Source organism: Fukomys damarensis, unplaced genomic scaffold (assembly GCF_012274545.1).
Source record: "Fukomys damarensis isolate Sample0158 unplaced genomic scaffold, DMR_v1.0_HiC HiC_scaffold_33, whole genome shotgun sequence".
NCBI lineage: Eukaryota > Metazoa > Chordata > Mammalia > Rodentia > Bathyergidae > Fukomys > Fukomys damarensis.
In genome coordinates, this window is record NW_022900945.1 from 18518288 (window position 1) to 18540609 (window position 22322).

General features: G+C 42.0%; 1 protein-coding gene and 1 pseudogene across 1 annotated transcript in view; both read right to left on the reverse strand.

Annotated features, from left to right (window-relative positions):
* Mcoln2 (mucolipin 2) overlaps nucleotides 1–22322 on the reverse strand; it is a 42575-nt gene that overhangs the window by 18557 nt on the left and 1696 nt on the right. Inside the window, exons 2-6 of the mRNA XM_010636720.2 lie at nucleotides 13385–13558; nucleotides 11128–11281; nucleotides 4237–4321; nucleotides 4050–4146; nucleotides 1141–1240 (exon numbers count right to left, since the gene is read on the reverse strand). Coding sequence (XP_010635022.1) covers nucleotides 1141–1240; nucleotides 4050–4146; nucleotides 4237–4321; nucleotides 11128–11281; nucleotides 13385–13558 — 610 coding nt within the window. The remainder of the gene's footprint in view (nucleotides 1–1140; nucleotides 1241–4049; nucleotides 4147–4236; nucleotides 4322–11127; nucleotides 11282–13384; nucleotides 13559–22322) is intronic.
* On the reverse strand, nucleotides 15084–17532 carry LOC109118441 (annotated as a pseudogene).

Consider the following 22322-nt stretch of genomic DNA (forward strand, 5'->3'; position numbering starts at 1 on the left):
GAGCCCAAGCTCCCTTGTCTGAGCCCAGGCAAGGAAATCACCGAAGTTGGAAAGAACCCTGGCCTGGGCACAGATTTGACCCAGCAGCTCCTTCTTTGTTTCTTTCTTTATGATGATAATCCCAAATCACATTTTACACACAGGAAGGCTAGCGTTTGGTTGTTTTCATTAAATAGTTGCACCCTGTGGATGGACTTGGAAAATATGCATCTGTTCTGTGCCTGTGCAATGTGCTGTCTGCTAGGAGAAGAACCACTTGGAACAGAAACTGAAACTGCATTCTGGTCAGAAGAACTACTGAAACTGAAATTAAAAAAAAAAAAATTAAAGCCACTTCAAAAACCCACGGGCTAAGTTATACAAATGAAAAGCAGCAGGCCGCAAATCAAACATAGTTTAAAACAGAAACCACAGGTATTTTACATCTAATTTCATTCTGATAATCTGATCAAAAGGATGCCTTGGGGTTTTTGTTCTGTCTTGTTTTGCTTTATTTTTGCTTTTTGGTGGCACTGGGGATTGCATCCAGGGCCTTCGCACTAAGCTTCATTCCCAACCCTTTTCCAATTTTTATTTTGAGGCAGGGTCTCACTAAGTCATGTGGGCTGGGCTTCATTTCCAACCCTCCCCACAGCACACCGAACAGGGTCTAACAACTCATTCGAAATCTGTGATTAAGAGGTATTTTTTACAAAACAGCGATTCATATGCACCAACTCCTGTTCTCAGTAGTTCGCTTTACATACTAACTGGTTTAATACTTAACATTCTAAAGGCAAATGCTAATACTTCCCTTATTTTGCAGAGAAAGATAATGAGACAGAGGTTATAAAATTGTCCAGCACACAGAAATAGGAAACAGAACCAGAATGTAAACCCAGGCAGTTTGGCTCCAAAGCCTGAGTTCCTAACCACCAAGTCATACTATCTCTCCAGGTGTGTTGTGTGACTCACACATGCTGAAATTAAAAGTACAAATCTAGGGGACATGCTTTACAGAATCTAATGTTCCAAATATGGTTTCTGGAACCTTTACTTCTAATCACCATCCAAATCATCCACTTAAATGCTGCAAATCCCAAAATAAAGTATGAAGAACCATTCTATAAGCCACAAAGGGACAACAGATAGCATACTCACTAGATCCAGATATGTTCAAAGGTTTACATTCCTCAATGTTGGCTTCGCTGTCGAAATAGATTTTGATTTTGCCACTGTGAGCTTTATTGTCAAAGATGATCTGGAGACACAAGAGATTGAGAAGTTTTAGCCTAGCAGAAAGTACGACTTGTTACGTCAACTCTGCTTTAAAAATCCGTGGCATCCAAAGGTCTGCTGACCCAAAGAGCACTATACTGACGAAAATGTTTTCCATTCTTCACAACTCTCTAGGATTCGTGAAAAAATACAGTATAAAGGATGCATACATGAAGTTTTACTGAATCTAGGATTTCAGCTCTCTGTTTTGGAGAAATCCTAGAGAAAAGCAGCCAACCAGTCCCAGAAATTAAAGTAAGAATTTCCCAATCTGACAGGAGCATGCGACTACCTGAAATACTACACGGAATGGAATTGGAAGCACTTGCCTCAACTCAGATGCCTGGTATGAAATTCTAGGTATTTACCAGCCTGGGCATTATTTTTCTGTTTGTCCCAAGAGTTGCATACACACATACGTACAATGGTTTCAGCAATGACAGGGTGCAGGCCAGACTTCAGATGACTGAGGGACGTCAATCCTCCCCATTATGGAACTTTAAACAATTACTGAACCCATTTCAAGTTTATAGGTGATACATGCCAAGTAGTTTTCAGAGTGGACACATGAAGAAACAACAGGACCTCGTAACAGAGCTAACAGGGCTGAGTGGGTAGGTGACCAAATCCAAACGCATCTGCGCATCACTAAATACAAGCCAAGTTCTGTGCCACCCAAGAGCATCACTAAGACACACCGCGGTGCAGAGCGGCCCCATCTCTACACCTGTCAGCTAGGACAGACCTCACTGATGTTGGAAGTGGCCTGTTTCCCCTCAGAGAGCCCCTAAAACACCTCCTTCAAGCCTCTGGAACCCTAAGTAGATAGAGGTCTGTGGTGGTTGATTCATTGTGCTGACTTGAGTAAGAGAAGCTCAGCTAAATGGGCTTGGCTATTCCACACCCCAAGGTGTGGCAGACCCCTCTAGTGTGGCTTGTCAGCTGGATGGTATGAATGGCGGAGGACAGATCTGCTTCTGTTTCTTCAGAGAAGCGCCAGTCTTCACCTTCACCTTGGACATCGTCTCCTGGATTCCAGCACAGACTCCTCAGCTTCTGGCACAGACCCATTAGCCCTCTGGAGGAGACTCTCTACCATAGACTCGCGCAGCACACTGCAGTGAGCTCCAGATTGGACTGAGTCTGGATGGTATGAATGGCGGAGGACAGATCTGCTTCTGTTTCTTCAGAGAAGCGCCAGTCTTCACCCTCACCTTGGACATCGTCTGCTGGATTCCAGCACAGACTCCTCAGCCCTCTGGAGGAGACTCTCTACCATGGACTCGCGCAGCACACTGCAGTGAGCTCCAGACCTTGGACTGAGTCCTTCGGTCTCCAGTGTGCGGACAGCTCTGCTGCACTCTTCCTCATCTGACTCTGCGGGCGGCCACTGTAAGCCAATCTTGTAAATTCTTATGTATTTGTATATCTTGTGCTATATCTGTTTCTCTAGTAAACACTGATACAATGTCCAAAGGAATAAGAAAAAAAAAACCCAAAAACAAATGTAACACCAATTGTTTAACCCACACTGCTGACCATGCCCTAACAGTCATCAGTGACCACCTCCTTGAGGGCCCTACTTCTCCCCGATTCTCTGCTACCTCTGTCCTCATCCCTCTAGGGGCTCCCTGTGCTGCCTGCCCACCCACCCCGGGGAGGTCAACACAATCTTCTCAGCCTGTTCTTGGAACACATCCCCCAGTTGATAGGTTAGAAACTTAATCCTCCTGCCACTGTGACTGGGCAGTAGGGGCTGTGAGAGGGGAACAGATCACGAGGACTCTGCCTTCATGAGTGGGTGGATGTCATCACCACAGGGGCAAGTCTTCTCCAGAATGGGTTTGCTATAAAAGAGGCCCCTCTTGTTCTCTTGCTGTGTGACACCTTCAGCTATACTATGACACAGCAGGAAGGTTCTGATCAAATGCAGCCTCTTGATTTTGGACTTCCCAGTATCTAGAACTAGAAGTCAAATAAACTTCTATTGTTTATAAATTTCCCAGCCTATAGTATTCGGTTATAGCAGCAGAAACTGACTGAGACATCAAATATTTCATCTGCATTTCCTTTTGTTTCTTTCTTTAGTTTTCTGTCTGTTCCCTCTACAGGGCTATGGGCTGCTGAGGGCTGCTTGCCTCTGGGACACAGCAAATGCCTGGAGCAGAGAAGGGACTCATAAATATTTATTATTTGGTGTTGAATGAAGTACTCTCCTAAATTGCTGAAGGACAGATTATAGAATTCTCAAGCAAGCCTCCAGTTTGGCCCTTTAGCCAATCTGATAGGAAGGAAGGGAGAACAGAAAGGAAGAACAGAGAGAAGGAAGAAGGATGGATGGGGAAAGAAAGACGACATAAAATCCCATGAACACGGCACCTCAAAAAATAAAAGGAGAAGCAACTGCTCCTTCATGGACTAAGGGAGCTTCTTTAGAAATATTTGCTATAACATTTGCAAAGACCTTCCTTCAAAGCTAGGGAAAATACTATAGATAGTTAAATTACTTGTCATGAATATTTCTTTTATTATAGCAGGATAGTTGGGGTTGGAAACCAATTTTGAAGACTCTTCTTGTTGACTCAGAAATCTGGCCTTAACTAGTTGGAAAGGACTTGCTGCACGTTTGGAAGCAATGGTCTCCGGATCGACGACACCATAAATCATCACTAAAATTGTCTCAAACACAACGGTGTCTAACATTTCGAGGCTGGTGTGACTCCTACTCTGCATCTACAGAAGGAGTAGAGAAAACACAGGAAGGGGCTGAGTCAAACAACAAAGGCACTTGCCGTGTTCTGAAAGACGTAACAGTCTGGTAACTCGCGGGAATGGATCGTCTGAAGGTCAATGCCTTTGAGGTGAAAGGAGATTTCAACTTGCAAGAGTCTAAATAAAATATATTAAAAAGTCCGTTACTATACCACTCTCCTTCCCCCATCCCCGTCTCTTAGAAAATGAGACTTGAAATGTATTTACCGGTAAAACTCGAGTCTGAAGAAAGCAGACTGCTTCCAGGCCTGAGAGCTCTCGGAGAGGGTCAGGAGGTCTAAGTGAACACAGTCTAGGGCATCAGGAGAACAAGTAAGGACTGTTTCAGGCAAGGATCAGATGCTAAAAGCAGCAGACAAATGTGAGGAGAGGCGGAATACTTGGGTTTTAACACACCTCCCCAGGGAATGTCTACTAATTACACCAGGAAGTACAGCTACCTTCCAGTGGAGAACTTGGCGGATACCACACCAACACACTGACCAAAGTGAACGTCACCCACCGATTACGAGATGACCAGACTTCATGTGCCTCTGCCATGACACTGAGGACACATCACATGAGCAGGGCTCCTGCCCCCATTGCATAACCTTGGTCCAGGTGTGAAAAAAACAGGAACACTCAAAGTCAGGGATGTTCTACTCTTTAAAACGTCAAGGTCCAGCTACTAGCTGAGGCCAACCTGAGCACCTGAGCAAGACACTGCTTCAAAATAACACAAAAGGAAAAAGGGCTGGTGACGTCACTCAGTGGTAGAGCACTTGCCCAGCAAAGCATAAAACCCTGAGTCCAATCCCCAGTACCTCAGGAATAAAAAGAATAGGAAGGATCAAATAATAAAAGAAGAAAATCCAAGTAACTTTATCTTGCTCCAGATTAAGAGAAGCCAACAGCCAAGGTCCCTCAATACAAGATGTGACCCTGGAGAGGATGTGAGGGAGGAGTTTTTCTTTGGCTACAAAGAACACGAGCTGATGGGCATGGTGGGGGTTTCCAGATTGCAGTTTGGTGCGGATGTCCATTCATCGTTCTGAGCAGAGGACAGTGGACACGCAGAACAGGTGCTCGTTTGGGGAAAATGCACACTGAAGTGGTAAGGCGTAAAGAAACAGCATGTCTGCACCTTCAGAAGAAATATCTATACACAGAACAATGAGAAAGTGTGGTAAAATGTTACTGTTTGGAAAACCCAGAGGAAGAGTGTATGGGGTATTCATGGAGATATTCTGTGCCTTCTCTGTTAAGTCTGATACTTTTTCAAAATAAAAAGGAGAGAGGGAAGAAAGATCGCATGCAAGTAAAAACAAACAATGAGCTATGAACTCTACAAGAATGATTCTGAGAGTCTCCCACAAAGATTTTCTTCTTAATTTGGCACCAACCACCCTTGCTTTATGTGGTGCTGGAGATGACCATCTGTCAGTGTCACTGAGACCTGGTGACAGAACTGGTGTGAAACCAGCTGCTGGCTCCCACAGGGTCCTGTGCTGTCTTAGATGCAGACAAGCCAGGGTCTAGTGATGTGCCTGGCACTTCGTGGGTCCCCCGGAGTCCGGGTGCACTCCATGGCTCTCTCTTTCATGGTGTCATCCTCCTATTTCAGCTCCTTTTATGTGCTATCTTAACCCTGAAAGTAAAGGTCTTGGAAAGCAAGAGCAAAACTACGTTGCACTGTCTGAATACTTACTGCTTACCATGGAGCTGACACTTTTAATGTGTCCCAGTGTGTGGGATGGATATGTATTGAATAGAACTAGACTGGTCCCTGGACCAGTCACAGGGACACAAGGCGGAACAGAAAGCTTCATATGACATAGCATAACAGAGGCAATGTGCTGGGTAGGGCTTGATATATTCTCTCAATTTATGCTTTGTTCTGTTTAATCCTCAAAGCAACCATGGGAGACAGGCGCTATGGCTTTCATTTTACAGATTAACCAACCATGGCACAGGAAGGTCATGAAACTGGAAGGTCATGCAACTAGTTGGTACCTTTTTAAAATTTAAATACACCTGTTCTTGGTTCCAGATCCTGAGCTCCACCGAGGGCTGATCTCTAAGCATGGATTTCAGAAGAACATCAAGGATCCAGGCTCCTTCCTCATTCATTCATTCAATAGCTGCTAAAATCTGGGACACTCCTAGACACTGAAAGTAAAGCAATGACTGCCTTTATGGAACTCGTGTTCTGGGAGAGACAAATAATATGGTTTTAAAAAAGATAACTCCATAGTGTGAAAAGTACAGATAAAGTGATCAGGACTATTAGAATAGCCCTGGTCAAAGGAAGCTGGTTGGGGAATGACTGTCAAAGTGTAAAGGTTTTGAATTAAAACCATTTTCTGAAGGAAAAAGAACCAGCTATATACAGGTCCAGCCAAGTGCCCCAGGCAGGAAAAACTCAAGCCATAAGGATAACAGGCAAAAAGAGGCTGGCTTGTTCCAGGAACGGGAAGAATGCTAGAACTGAGGATTGAGCCTGGGGCTATAAGGAGCTTGGAGAGGCAGGTAGGTGGGCAGCTCCCAGGGGGGATTTGCAGAATTTATTCTAAACAGAATGGGAAGCACTAATAATTGTGAAGTCAGGAAGTGATGTGACTCAACTTACATTGTTTTTAAAATGCCACTCGGACTGCTGTGGGGCAGAGCAGGTTGTAGGAAGGATCCGACCAGATGGAGGGAGATAGTCTAAGCAAGGAGTGCCCGGCACTAAGGTGGTGGCAGGGAGATCGAGCAACTGATAAATTCAAGCATGGAGCTTAAACAACTGGAAACATTAATGTATAATACAAAAATGTAGCCGTCATTTTCTAAGATGGGGAAGCCCAAGGAAGATATACACGGGGCCGGGGAAAGGTAGGGAGATGCGTTCCTTCTGTTTGGGACACAGCAAATTCCGAACAGACATTCACAGTGGTGGTGGTGTCCAGTAGCCAGTGGGATACTGAGGACCCTGGAGCTCAGGGGAAAGCGCAGGGCAAGGGGTGGCTGAGAGCAAGGGCGTGTCTTCTCAGAGGCCAGAAGGGATGGACAGGTGTGCACAGGCGAGGCTTCAACTGTGGCCTCTTCTCTCTGCTGTGACAGAGGGCATAAAGGGCAGAGAGAAGCATGCAGGGTGCTTCAGAGATGTGCTGGGTGCTCTGCCCTAGCAGCCTCTCCAGGAAGCCTCTCCAGGGGCAGCGACATGGGAAGCAGGCAGCTAGGGACAAATGACAATAGAGCGGAGCCAGAAGGCTCCTTGGCAGCTTTGGGAAGAAAGTGATACGAGCCGTGAAGATACCTCAGCTATGTACACAAAGCACTGAAGCTGGGAGGTGGTGATGCACACAGGAAAATGTGATAAAGTTTGTCCTGAGAGGTCTCTGGGAGGTCAGAGACCTTTGGTAGGAGGAGCCTGCGCAGAGTGCTTGCCCAGCATGTGGGAGGTCCTGGGTTCAGTCTGTAGCATCCCAAAAAGACCAAAGAACTTTAGTTGGAGAGCACAGACTCACTGTTTGAAAAGTGTGGTGTGCAGAAATCACTAGGGGTCTTGTTAAGATGCACATTTGGATTGAGTGGCTCAGGATGGGGCTGAGACTCAGCACGGAGGCTCACACTGCTGGTATTAGAGCACCACTCCTGCCACTAAATCCTTACCTGACCTTGGCACAGTTACCTAGCTTGACTGAGTAACGGTTTCCTCAGCTGTACAAGGAAAGCCAGGATGACGATACATAGGGCCTTGTCCCTCTAACGTTCTCACTCTGAGGGGAAGTAAAAAAATAAATTAATTAAACAGATCTGAGTGAACGACCACATTCCAAAAGAAGTAACATGCTCAAGATCTATGTGCAGACGTGGCCTTGGGATGTTTCTCCTGTATTTCATTTATTCTAAGGTGCATATTATTTTACTTTGAACACCTCTAAAGCAGTTGCGCTTTCTTTTTTAAATGATGGCATCTAAGATTCGGAGAAATCTGACAGAATTCAGTCAGCTGCTTGTATATTATTTATAAAATGTGCCGTATAAGCCTGACGTGGTGGCACGTGCCTGTAATCCCAGCACTCGGGAGGCTGAGGTAGGAGGATTGCTGTGAGTTCGAGACCAGCCTGGGCTACATAGTGAGTTCCAGGTCAGTCTCAACTACACAGTGAGACCCTGTCTCAAAAAAAGAATGTGTCTATAAAGGTGTGCTTTATTTTTCACTCTGCATCACTTTGCTTGTAATTACGCAGCTACCTGTTTTCTTAGTGTACATCGGAGTGCCCTGAAGTCTGGCTGATCTTATACTGTAGCCACTGCTACTGAGAGCACCAGCACCTGGCATCAACAAAACTCAGATTAAAAAAAAAAAGAAGAATATTAAAGCCCTTAGTAAAATGTCAAACTTCCAGCAGAACAAACTGGTGTCTAGTGCAAGAGTTTCATCACTCAAACAAATCTCACTTACAGAGAGGAATACTGCAGCCCATGAATAACAATGCATTCAGAGCATGCATAGATTAAACACATCCCTACAGCAGGAGGGAAAATGATAGCATTAGTCATCATGTCTCATGCTGAGAATGTGTGGAAATAAGAACACAAGAAACCCAATACTATTACAGAAAACAGAAGACTATATAAGGTGAACAGCCTTAATGCAAGAATAAGAAATCCAAAATGCTCTAAAATTTGAAACCTTTTCTTTCTTTCCTATTTATTAGGTACTGGGGATTGAACCCAGGGCTTTCACACTGAGCTACATTCACAACCATTATTTTAAAACTATTTTTTAATGACAAGGTCTCGCTAAGTTGTCCATGCTAGGCTCAAACTTGGGATTCTCCTGTCTCAGCCTACACAATGGCTGAGATTACAGCACTAACAGCATTTTGAGCATTGGCCTGATGCCACAGAAGAAAATGCTTCACCCGATCTCACCTGATAGGTAACAGTCAAAGTGTAGGTGCACTAAAAATATTATTGAAATTACCCTCTGGCTATGTGTAACACATAGAAAAAACATAAATGAGTCTCATGCTTAGACTATGTCGTATCCTTAAGATTTTTTTGGCATTATTCAACGCCCCCCCCCCAAAAAAATTGCAAAATCTGAAACACTTCTGTTCTCAAGCATTTTGGATAAGGAATACTTAACCTGTATTAAAACAATACCCATTTAACTGTTGGGGGAAATTGTTTTACAGGATTCAAAATAGTTCTTTCCATAAGGCTAAACTGGGAAGCTACAGTTCTAGAGGCAGAAATGGGAGGCGTGTACCCATCAGCACAGATTAAGAGAAACACTCGGCTTGATCTACAGCTAGCTGTGCAACTAAATGTGAACCTAGCAGGAAAGGTGGGCACAAGGGCAGATCACTGCATTTAGCACATGAAGGATGATCATACTAATAGTAATGAAAATGCAAATGTTTTGAGTAGTTAATGTGGGACAGCCTCTACCAAATCACCTGCTGAAACTGTAAGCCACACTAATGAAGCCAAACTCAATCCCATTTATGTCATCTTCAGGTTTCCTCCAATGTGTCCAAGAAAATCAAGCAATAAGTATTTTTAAATATTTATACCTTCTCAATACATTAAAAGATTTTCTTTGCCAAATTATATTTAATAATTTAAAGAATATAATCAACTTGCCTAAGCAATCTCAAAATAAGGTCAAATGAATAATCAGCCTCTCCACTTAGTCAAACATATTATATATTCTTCTAGAAAGGAAATGAACAAGGGCACTATTAACCAATGGTTAGGAAGTAAACAGATCCTGCTTTCCAGCCCTGCCCATCCTACATAGTCACTTTGGTCACATTTCTTTAATCAATTCTGCAAGAAAAGTCAGTTGGAAAAAAACAGCATATGAATCACTGGAAAACAGTTGTATGGTGATCATTCAACTGGAGTTACACATTTTTAAAAGAGCAAATGACCGATGGCTTACATGAAGTAGAAGGTGACAGGACCAGCTTTCAGCCCCACCTGTCAAATTCTCTTGTTTCATTTATAGGAATCACCAGGGTGGTGGGGGCTGAGTACACAGGTAGAAAATGAAAGAGGGAAGCAGCACTGGCTCACGCAGACCCATTACCACGTAGGTCTCAGGTGAGCAGAGCCCTCCACTGACATTTCAACGTCACTGGTTACAGAACCACGCAACTGTTCTCCAGCAAGTCTCTAACAGCAATCTGGGCACCAGACAGTGCAAGGCCTGAATCCGTGGCCTGGCAGTTGCTCATTTCAGAGTCCAGAGCCTTCAATAAGTTCACCCACGCAGAGATTCTCAACAGTGTCAAGAAACGAGTTAAGCCTCTGCCGTGTGGGAGTGGCCTCCTGTTGTGTTATCAACACACCTTAAAGTTGGATTGTTGGAAATATGCCCAAATGAACTACAAGATGCTCTCTAAAACAAAAAAATCACTCCAGATTTAAACTAATACCAGGACTCCAACTCTTGAACTGTTGGTCCCTTGAGGAGTCATAAGTGTTTAATCTTTGCAAGTCTGGGACAGGAAAAAGAGAGTGTCTTGGGCAAGGTGGACACCCACCAGAGGTTTGCTGAATGGCAAAACCCTCAAAGTTTTAAACTAAACACTTCACATTTACATATGATATTCTTCTATATTCTTAATAAAGTGGCACAAAGTAACACACATGAGTCACTGTTAACTTTTTGCCAATCATCTAAAAGAGAAAATTAGTTACTGATTATAATCCACCTTTGAAGAACATTTATATATTTTGCATGTAATAAAAATTAGTGTGTGAGGCATTTTTACACACACTATTTCATTTGATATATACAACCCACTTTTTGAAAAAGCTTAATCAAACGCTCTTCAGAAAAAAAACCTAAACAAGCAAAAACACCTGTGTATTTATCCCAAAAACCAACACTTTTGAGTTGAACCAAAAGATCAACGGGAACTGTCCCTGTGCATCTTGGCGGTCAGTTTCCTGAGCTAAAGTGCTTTGCAGACGAATGGGAAAGGGGAAGCCTGGAGCAGATTCACTCTCATGAAGGCAAAGTTGTTCTATTTGAGTTGCTGGCATAAGGGGCCCTTCTGTTCTCACCACAGAAGAGGACGAAGGCATACAATGAAACGATTGCTGTATTACCTATCTCAATGTCACTGTCAATATTCAGGGTCTCATTAGAGGACAGCATGGTCCCTCTCTTGTAATGCTGCTTGCAGACTTTTATGCCAATTCGTTTGTCTTCATTTTCTCCATAATCAAGAGTCGCCAGGGAGATGTTCTTCAGTTGATGGTACTATTTTTAAAAAGAGTTAAATAAAAGCACAAGCCTTTGAAAATTTGTCCAGAAGTCACCACATACAGAATGCACTTTTAGCTACGCTGCCTTGTTTATCTTGTGCCCTCAGCAGCACTTTGCCATTTAAATACCAAAGTAGTTTTCTTAGGCTGCACTGGATCATATCACAGACACTAAACTGAAGCAAACATGCTGACGGACAGCTCTCATCTCCCTCGGAGCCGGGGCTGAGGTTCCACCCTATCTCTCTGCCCTTACTGCTTCCCAAAGTGCCTTGGCCTCACCCCCAAAGTTGCACTGGCCCCCACACAGTTCCTGGAGCTTGTCAGACAGGCCTATGATCCTGGCCTTTGCTAACCCTTCTGCCTAGAGAGCTGGTATCTGCCTGCTCAGTTTACTCCTTCCAGTCTTAACTCAGATATCACTACCTCAGCAAGGCATTCCCTTATCAAGCCAATGAAAATTGCAAAAATATATCAAAACCTCCCTACTTTATTCCTCAGCAGCTTTCACTTTCAAACATACCACCGGGGACCCAAACTATCCATCCACACACCACAGCTGACATTAACACAACTTTACTGTTTGGCTTCTGCATTAAGAGTGTTCCTTCACGAGCTCTGGTCTTTATTAATATGACTTCTTTACTCCAGGAAATTTGTATTTTGGAACATAGAAATTGCAATGAACCATTTGATTTATTTCAGGAATGTTATGGCTTAGATCTCAAATGTCCCTCAAAAGGCTCATGTGTTTAGAGGTGGTACTTTTGGAAGATGATGGGATACAGGGGCTCTAAGCTCATCAGTGGAGACTCACAGAAGAGTTCAGAGCTCAAAGCACTCTTAGGGAGCGGGGTCTGGTCGGAGATGTGGGTCACTGGGGGCATGACCTGGAAGGTGTATGTCCCCCCCCTTAGCTCCTCCTTTTTCTCTGCTTCCTGGTCACCATGATGTGAGCTGCTCTCTTCTGTCAGACCCTCCCACCATACTCTTCCTGGAGTCAGCCAAGGACTAAATCCTCTAAAAACTGTGAACCAAAATAAACCTCTCTTCCTTTAAGTTATGAATGCCAGGTATTTTATCCTAGTGATAAGGAAAGAGACTAAGACAAGGAACATTAAAAAACTTCATGTAAATAGCTAACAGTTTGACGATGTAGTCTAACAATTTCAATTCCTTTGAGACTGCTCCCCAAATCCTTTCCTTGCTATATCCACCAATCTTCAACTATTATATCATGACCCTCACCCGATCCTAGTGAAGTTCTCCCAACCCTGAAGTGCCCCCCACCTACCCAAGGCACCACAAAGAGTGTACTCAAGGCAGCATCTTCCTTACTGTTGTGAACAAGAGACCCAGCTTTGTGTATCGGTATGTTTTTAGATAGAGACCCAGAGTTCAATACTATACCTCACACTTCATTTATCTAGCTCTCCTCTCTAGAGGGGAAAGGATTTTATTCATTTTAGTCATTGCTATGGCCCCCAAGGTCTAGAATTGTACCTACTACATACTAGGGCCTCAAATATTTACTGAATGAATGAAAGAAAAAAACAAGAGCAGATTCTCTCTCCTAAATGTTTACTTTAGGCCCACTAATCTACTTTCCTATACCTGTCTCAATACTATTATCTTATATTCATATTCTTAAGATTCAGTTAGGATTACCAAATCTAAGATCTGAAAACTGAGACAACCATGGACTCTTTAAGTTGTGTTTCAAATACTCATCAAAACTTCTGAGACTGGGCCAGGGATTTGGTTCAATGCTTATGCTGCCTGCCTCACAAGCCGAAGGGCCTGAGTTCGATCCCCGGTACCAAAAAAATAAAAAAGAAAAGAAAAACTTCTGAGACTATAAATCTCTTGGGAAACAAGTTGGGTCGGAAGGAATAAGTTAAAAGATAAATCTTCAAGAAAAATTCAAAATAGGCATACTATTATTTAGTTCCAGAAATAGTAATAAATATTTTTGGTAGACAACGCAAAGTTCACCTTAGAATAGTTTAATCTATGTATAACTTTTGTTCCTTTGCTAAGACAACAAGCTCAAGTATGAATATATTCTTGAAGTACAAGTTATTCACAAAACACTTGCCTGATTAATAGCAAAAAAGATGCTCTCATAGGCATCCTCTTGAGTATAAATACTGCAGCTGTAGTCATCTTCATCTGCGCCAGAATAGTCTTTCAAAAACAAGTGCTTAAAAGCAACAGTGTTATCTTCTTTGAAAGCAACCACCAGCTGGTTACCTAAACCAAAACGAACAAGCTGGAAAAGAAAATCAAATAAGAATATGCACTTTAACAGGGCTGGAAAATACCCTGTTATTATCATTAATCCTCACCTCTAAGCACCTGAAGAAAAATCTCAATTCTTTGCTTTATACTAGTAATAATAATGTCAAAACATAAGTTTCATAAAAGGATAATCACACTGAGCTACATCAGCAATTCTAAATAGCATAAAATTGTGTTGGGGCTCAGAGAACAAGACCCATGGTGTGGCACTTTGACACATTGAGACCATGAACTAAAGCAACAACCTGAGAACCAAGGCGTTGCTAAGCCTCCACCTTCCCACATTTCTTCTAAAGCACAGGGGAGAGTTTCTCTGCAGTTCCTTGAATTATTATTATTATTATTATTATTGTTATTATTTTATTATTATTTTGTACCAGGGATAGAACTCGGGACCTTGTGATTGCGAGGCAGGCAGTGGAACCACTGAGCTAAATCCCCGGCTCTCCGCAGTTCCTTACCTAAGAAAAATTCTTCCAGATTCAACGTAATTGTCATGAACCTTACCTATAATCTTATCAAACAGAGAAGATTCACTCACAAGAGAGAAGACTTCCTGTCTGAGGATAAAAACCTACAAGTTCCCTGGAAAGCTGGTTTACATTTATGTTCAAAGGTTGAAGAAACTGGAGTCTGATATCTACAGAGGCAGCAGCAGGAAAACCACACCCACTAGGGAAGAGTCCAGCAGGGACAGCAAGATTTCCCTTTCTTCTACTTTTGGTTACATTCAGGCCTACAACTTATTGGATTGTGCTGCCCACATTCAGGACAGATCTTCCCATCCAGTTCACTGACCCACACGCCAATCTGCTCTGGAAATACCTCCCAGACACGTCCAGCAGTGTGCTTTCCAATTTTCTAGGCATCCCTCAATCCAAGCAAGCTTACAACCAAAGTTAACCGCGCACCTACACTTCCAGTAAAATGACCTACACGCCCCCCACCCCTTCCCTTATGAAGAAGGGTATACAAGCTCTTAAATCTCACTGGGTTACAGGATATTTACTTTTCATTCTTGCAATACCCATGTGAGCAGAACTTAAAGGAAAAGAAAAACTAACTTGCTACATCACTAGAAAAACCATCCCCTTTGACAAAATGTATAAAAACTGAAACTTTTCTTTGTTCAACACTCTTCCTTTGGACAGGAGTCTATTGAGCTGGTGTTCACCTTAAATCCTCCTGATTCCCACTGGTCTCTCCTGTCTCTTGGAATTTTGCAACACATGAACATAATGAATGTGTATGTTTTCTCTCCTGCTAATCTGTCTATTGCCAGTTTATTTCAGCTGATGCAAATATCAAACCTTCACAGAGCCCAGGAAAATTCCTTTTACCCCTACAACTGGAGGAAATTACCACTCTCAATGGCTAAGAACTCTACTGGCCTTTAAAACAGAATCCATATCAGCTAAATCTCAATCCATTTTTCTTCTTTTTTAACTTTGCAATCACACTTCAATTTTCTTCTAAAGTCAGTAGAAGCACATATTTTAGTAATATAAGCTTAAATTATAATAAAGGTAGTTATTTTTATTCTTTTTCTTCACTATCTCAGTTGCAAACATTTCTTTTAGTCTCTGGTATAAAACTTCTTTATCTAGTTCAGCATTGATTTTTATCAAAATATTTTCAGGTTCTGAAAACCATAGTACCAACACAGTCCAATTGTCCAAGAATCCTGTAATTTTATCTTGTATGCAACCTCTTGAGTTCTGGTACCCATGCTTGTCTTGGTTTTCAGGAGCACCATGTTGACCAATATCTTTATGAGCCATTTCATGTGAAAATTCTTCAGCTACATCATTCATGCAACTCACCAAGAAAGTATCTGACATACCTAGTCACAAGACAAAATCAAATGCAGAAGAGGGAAGAGGTACTTCTTTTGAACCCATAGCATCCACAGCCAACATGGATATTAAATGTGCTTTCTTTGCCTCCATTTCTATGAGGCTTCTATTGCAGCTGGTGAGAGCTTCCTTTAGAAGCTCTGCTTGGTTTAATGTCATTGGAAAACCATCAAGGATCCACCCCTGATTCACAGGTACCTCATTCATAGCATTTACCATGATGCTAACTAATAATCTGTCTGTAATGCTCTGTCCTTTCTTTAGCAATTATTGAGATTTTGCACCAAGCTGAGCACATACAGTGAATTTAGAGAAATTATCAGTATATCATTGATTTGACTTCTTCAGTTTTGGTGTTCTATTAGTATGGGTACTAACTTTCACCTTCTGCTTCTGGTATTGGTTCAGCTGAAACTGGAGCATCTGAGGATACACTGTGCGAGTCCTGGTTTTTCTTGCTGTCCTCCTGCAGATCTGATAGAACCTCTCCACCTTCTTTCTGAATCAGTAGTCCTCCCTGACTTTTTCATTGTCACAAACGAAATTTGGACAGCTTCTTGGTCAGAAGTGTCCATACAAAGTACCTGAATAGCAAATTCTCTTTGTAGAGTCATTAAAGTGATAGTTTTCCCACTAAGTGTTTTCCCCAGTAAGCATCCATGTGAAATAGGAAGAAAAGGGCTAAAGGTGTAGGGGAAGTGCAAAGGGTAGGGGAAAGGAAATAAGGGGAAAGAAAAAAATATGAGAAAATGAAAAAATGGAAACAAAGCATTTGTAAATAGGGAAGGGAGAAGGGGCTGAAGGGAGGGCAGGGATAAGGGGAAAAATGAGAACCAAGCTGTCATGTATGAAAATGAAAAAATGGAAACAAAGCATTTGTAAATAGGGAAGGGAGAAGGGGCTGAAGGGAGGGCAGGGATAAGGGGAAAAATGAGAACCAAGACCTGTCATGTAAAGGTACAAGATCCCAATGATGAATGTAACTGTACTGTATATTAAAAAGTACCAATAAACTCAATGAGGAAAACAAAAAGAAAATGAAGGCCGTTCAGGCTCTGCTGGCTCAATTTGAGGAGGAAGAGATTTTTCAATGAGTCTGTGAAGCGCATGGCCCAGTTCAGAATTGTTGGAGGGTGGTAAATTATCATCATTTCTCTGGCACAGCCCACTCTCCAACCATGTTCTTATATTCTTTATAATCTTTGCTATCTAGCAAGACTCTTCTATCCAGTTCTCTAAGTTGTTCCTCAGAGGGATTATCAGACATATGCTTAACAAACGTTTGGTCAGATATGGGCTTTCCATGAAAAAAAAAAAAATTCCTTCCAATCACGCATAATCTTAAATGGAATCAGATTATTTGTCATCATTTGATAGCCTGCCACTTTAGTGGACAAATCAAGTATTTGATCCAAAATTTCTCCACATATTTTAAAATGCTTTCTATAATGAGCCACAGCAATCTGTTCATGAACTTTTTTCTCTGAGGATTTGTTCTTCAAAATCAATCTTGGCTTGTTTTGCCAAAGCCACTTCTAGATCAAGAGCACCCTGGAAATCTTTAAGTCATCTTTCCTCATATTGTTCTTCTCTGAAAATTCTGTTTTGCCATAAAACCTCCTTTTCATGCTGAATGTGCATGAGTCACACAGCACTCCTGTGCTCCTGTTGGGACTGTCGCATGAGCCTGTGTATCAGCTGCTCCTCACAGTAAGCCTTCAAAGTTCTGCCATCTTTTCTCCCTTTGCTCTCATGCAAAAGCACCTTCTTCTAGGCACTTCTGGATTTTTTTTAATGTAGTCATCATCTGAGTGTTTAACAAGCTGGTAGTTGTATGGTCTGCTGTATCTAAACCAGTCTTGGATGCACTTTCTAGAGATCCTTTTTTATTGACGTTTCCAACTTCATGATCTCAGAAGCAGCGACCTCCACGGCCTTCTGTTGCTTTTTCGCCATTTTGGAGGCCTTAAGTGTTTTCAGAGTGCGATTTGATGCAACTTTAGGAAACTGTACAATAGCTGCTTTTGACCTTTATTTTATGTTGTCATCTTCTGTTTAAGTGCTACTGTTGGGAAGCCTCACTTTTCATGATTTGAAACTTTTAGCTTGCCAGAGGCTGTGTGGAAAATGCCTTTGCAAATGACTTGGGATCTGCTAATCACAGAGAATCTGTCTTCAATTTTTATGATACGAGGTCCTCATGGGCTTAAGCCAAGCCCTACACCTAATACCAATCAGGAAATGCTGACTTCTTCTGGAACTTCACAAGAGCAAGCAAAGCCCTGCACCTGATACCAGTCTTCTGGCATGAGCTCAAGCCACAGCCCTCCAACTGATACTAATAAAGTGAGAGAGCTAGAGAGACCGGGGATGTAGCTCAGTGGAGCTGGCACCTGCCTGGTGAGTACAAGGTCCTGAGTTTGATTCCAGAGGGGGGGAGACACATCCGTTTCTTCTTATGTTTGGATTTCAAATTGTTTTCAAAAGTGTTTACTTAGTAAAGCAAAAATGCATGATTACTGGTTTATTTTTAGAAATTGTATATACCTTTAAAATCCAACATGTTTACATGTGGCTTTTGAAAAGTAGCCTGCATAAATATGTACTTCAGCCAGAACATCACACCAAAGGAATTCAATTAATCCAGCTCTACAAGAACTCTTATGCACACCTAAGAGTCTGCCCAGTGAGACCTGCAGCGTCAAAGCTTATGAAAAGTTGGGCATTGGGGCACACATTTGCTATCCTGGCACTCTGGAAGGCTGAGGCAGGACGACTGCAAGTTTGAGCCAAGCGTGAGCAACTTAGTGACTTAAGATGCTACCTCAGTGCCCAACACCCTGGGTTCAATCCCTAGTAACACACACACACACACACACACACCACACAAATTTTACATAAACAATATTAGGACTCACTTTACCTATATGATGTCAAACTCATTCAATGTCACTAAGTACTAACACCTACTTGTTCTTCTCACATTGTACCCTGGTATAAAGTTAGGTACCCACAGGCTCTATAAACCAAGAATGAAAGTTTTCTTCTTGGAAACCAATAAATGGTGAAAACTTGACCAAAACTTGACAAAAAAATCCTAAGGAACTACACAAACAGCTAGATACACAAATATGCACAGTCTCCCATAGGTGAGATCTCTCTCTCTCTCTCTCTCTCTCTCTCTCTCTCTCTCTCTCTCATTCACTCCTTTCTGCATGAATGCTCTTAGTCTTGTGCCCTTTTACACAGTGCACTCTCATTAATGCTCCGAACTGTCTTACACACACACACACACACACACACACACACACACACGGGCAGTGGTAGTGATTAAATGAGACCTCCAGAAGCCCTGTCCCGCACATCTCTCCCCATCTACTTAAGCTGCCTTATAAAACAATGGCCTCTAGATAGTTTCCCCCAAGTCTGTAACAGCCAAGCCACCAAAATATTTTTGGACTGTTTATTCACATGTGAAATCAGTGAGTTTAATTAAATGATCTTGATGGTTCTGTCACTTCCTGTCATCCCATCTTTCACTATGATATATCCATGTAATGATACAAGATAGCACTCATGATATCTTCATAGGCTACTTTTCAATTCAGATAAAACTAATGTTACTTAGCAGATGCAAACTGGCATAGAGGATTATTTATTGCTTTATATTTTTACCTTTTTCATTTTTTCTATTTTTAAAAGACAAAATCATGAAATGTCATGGCCATCTTTCTGCAATTATTATACCCCAGGCACTGTACTGATTTATACACATTATCCTGTTTCTCACCACAGCCACTCTATGAAAACGTTACAACTATTCTCCTAACATTAAATGGTAGAAACTGAGATTTAGCCTAATTAAACTGCCACAAGCCACCTGGCCAGAATGGAAGCCAGGTCTAACTCTAAAGCTCTCTTTATTGTGATGTACAAACAATTCCCTTTTGCTCGAACAATTCTCTTTGGGACACTTTTCATTAAAAAAAGAAATTATTTTGAAAAAAGGATTAGGAGCTAGCTTTTTAAAATTATGGAAAGTAAGTTCTGCTTGAGAATGTACTTTGACACTGGCATTTTGACTCATCATATCACATTGCTCAAAGGATTGAGCAATTGCTAAAAACTCAGCTCTTTTAAGAAAAACATTAGATAATACCTCCCACATCACCCAACCTGTGCTGAAAATCAAGAAACTGAAGGTTTAAAGGTTCTTCAGAGCATGTGAAAATCTGCCACTGGTGGCAATAGATGCCAGAAAAGGTCATGCTGCTTTTTAAGAGTTAAAAAAGTAAGCAAGGGACCAACATATACAATTGTTTCAAGATTTTAAAAGAAGACATTACATCTCCTGTCCTTTCTTGCCTCACTAGTAGCACTGGACTAAGATTTTCACTTAAAGTTTGCTGAAACTGAATGCTTTCTCTCTGCCAAGGATACAATGTGGTCAAGATCGACACAGTATTGAATAACAACTCTTATCACTGAGTACCAGGTACTGTGCAAAAAAATTTTAGATTATATTTCATTTAACTCCCTCATATTTTGTGAAAGCGCTATTACATTGGACCCCGTACAGATAAAAATATTTTCCTACTTGTATGCTCAGGAAATGAAATCATGCCTATCACAATGTCAAATACTGAATAAACTGGCCAACATAATCCCATTTATACAAACACAGCCTGAAGTGAAGTAGTTTATTCAAGCTTGAACACCTAGAAAATGTCAGAGTGAGGGTGCCAAGCAGGTGTTTGTGTTTGACAGTAGAGCCTGTTCATTCTCTCAACCACTTGGACATACACATTTTAAACTGAAGCGCTGCCAACTTTAGATGCAGGGCTGTTGAACCCACCCTCGCACACTGAAAGTGAAGCTACAGAAATATCAAAAATCTAAATAAGGAATGGACAAACTGATTCAAAAAGTGTTGTAGAATTTGCCAATATTTGAAGACACAACCTTATTTAAACTCTAAGCCACCAATTCAACTTCGAGAAGAAGTGAATGTGGGGTTGTGATCTTTGCTGGGAACCACACCTGTCTGGGTGGTTTTCAGAATGATCTGGCATCAAGAACAACACATCTTTTCCATTCAGTTGTTCCCAGAACAAGCCAAGATCTCTCCTGAGTGGCCTAGCATCAGAGAAGGGTTGGTATCTCCAAAGCAACTTAGGGGAGACGAACCCTGCGAAGAAAGCCATGAAGTCTCTTTCTTGTTGCCACAAAACCAGACCCTCCATTCAGAGCAAGGGGAAGGCACAATGCTGTTGCCCAAATGACTTTATGTCCAAGAAGCAGTTGACAACAAACATGTATTCCCATTCCAGCAAAAAGATCTTAAGATTTTTGCTAAGAACATGATTCAAGACAGAAAAATAATTATTAAATTTAGTCCCGTGAAGACTGTGAGTTGAAAATCTCCTTATGAATTCAGCTTATGAAAAAACATTCTGTACCAGGTAAAAGCAAGGTACCACCCTAATGTTGGACAAAGACTATAGGAGGAACTAGCAAAGGAATGCCAAACCTCCCCTGAGATTATTAATTACTGCAGAATTCAGCATAGGTATGCTTTTTTATAAAACTCCCTTCTCATCAACCCTGATAAAATGCCAGTCGTTACATTAGACGTGAGGATGGAGAGAAGAAAAAACAACAGAAAGAGAAAGACAAATAGGATTTAGTGGAAGGAAAGGCAGTCAAGAAATCTGGTCTAATTAGCTATCACCAAGTAACAGAACTTAATAGAATGATCATACAGGGCAACAAAAACTGAATCTCTCCCAATTTTATTGGGGGAGGCAGATGTATCCACACAAAAAGTAAATGATATGCTCCCAGAAATACTTTATTATTGAAAGTAAATCGAGTGATATAGAAGGAAAGAGTATTCAGGAAAACCACAAATGCTGGTCAGGAAAGGCTGATGGGGATGTGGAAGGGACTTCAGATAGCACCTGCAAGGTCAGGGGGCAAAATAACCACCCTGGACTTGGGGGAATAAACAGGGCTCGGTGGGGTTGGTCTGACTGGCTGGCATTTGGGGAGGAAACAGTAGATGAAAACTCACGGCAAAGATGAGTTGAACAAGACTGTGGAATCTGTGAATTCCGGGCCACAGAGTCAAAGTTTTTTTCTGGGGAAAGATGGGTGCTGCAAAGCTTTCTGAGCCGGGGTGACGAAACTGAAATGGACTGGTGTGTGTGGGTGAGAAAGGTAACACAAGATGAAGAGAGAGGCAGCCTACCGTAGGTGACTTATCTGCATTCCTAACTGCAAACTCTGAGGACAGAACCCAGATCTAGAACAGACACAAGCATGAGAATAGGTGCAGACTCCAGAGCCAGACAGGGCTCAGTCCCAGCTCTGCCGCTCACTAACTACATGGTTGTAAGCAAATTCCTTAACTCTTTTTGCCCCAGTTTCTCCATCCATAAAGAGGGGATCATAACCTACCTCACAGGGTTGCAGTGAGAATGAAATGAATTAACATTTTAAAAAGCTCATAGGGACGGGGATTTAGCTCAGTGGTTCCGCCACCTGCCTGACAAGAGCAAGGACCTGAGTTCGATCCCTGGTACCATTAAAAAAAAAAAAATGCTCAATGTGGGTGTGGGCTGGGGGTTTGGCTCAGTGGTTCTGCTGCCTTCCTCGCAAGTGCAAGGGCCAGAGTTCAATCCCTGGTACAAAATAAAAAAAAAAAAAAAAAAAAAAAAAAAATGCTCATTGTGTCTGGCACATGGAAAACTCTATGCTAAATGTCAGAGGTCGATGGCAGTGTAATGTCTTCACAACTGTATTCCTGACTCAGTGCCCAGCAAGCAAGATGCTTCATTTATATTTGGCTTAAAAGTTTATGCCAGAAATAAGGTAGAG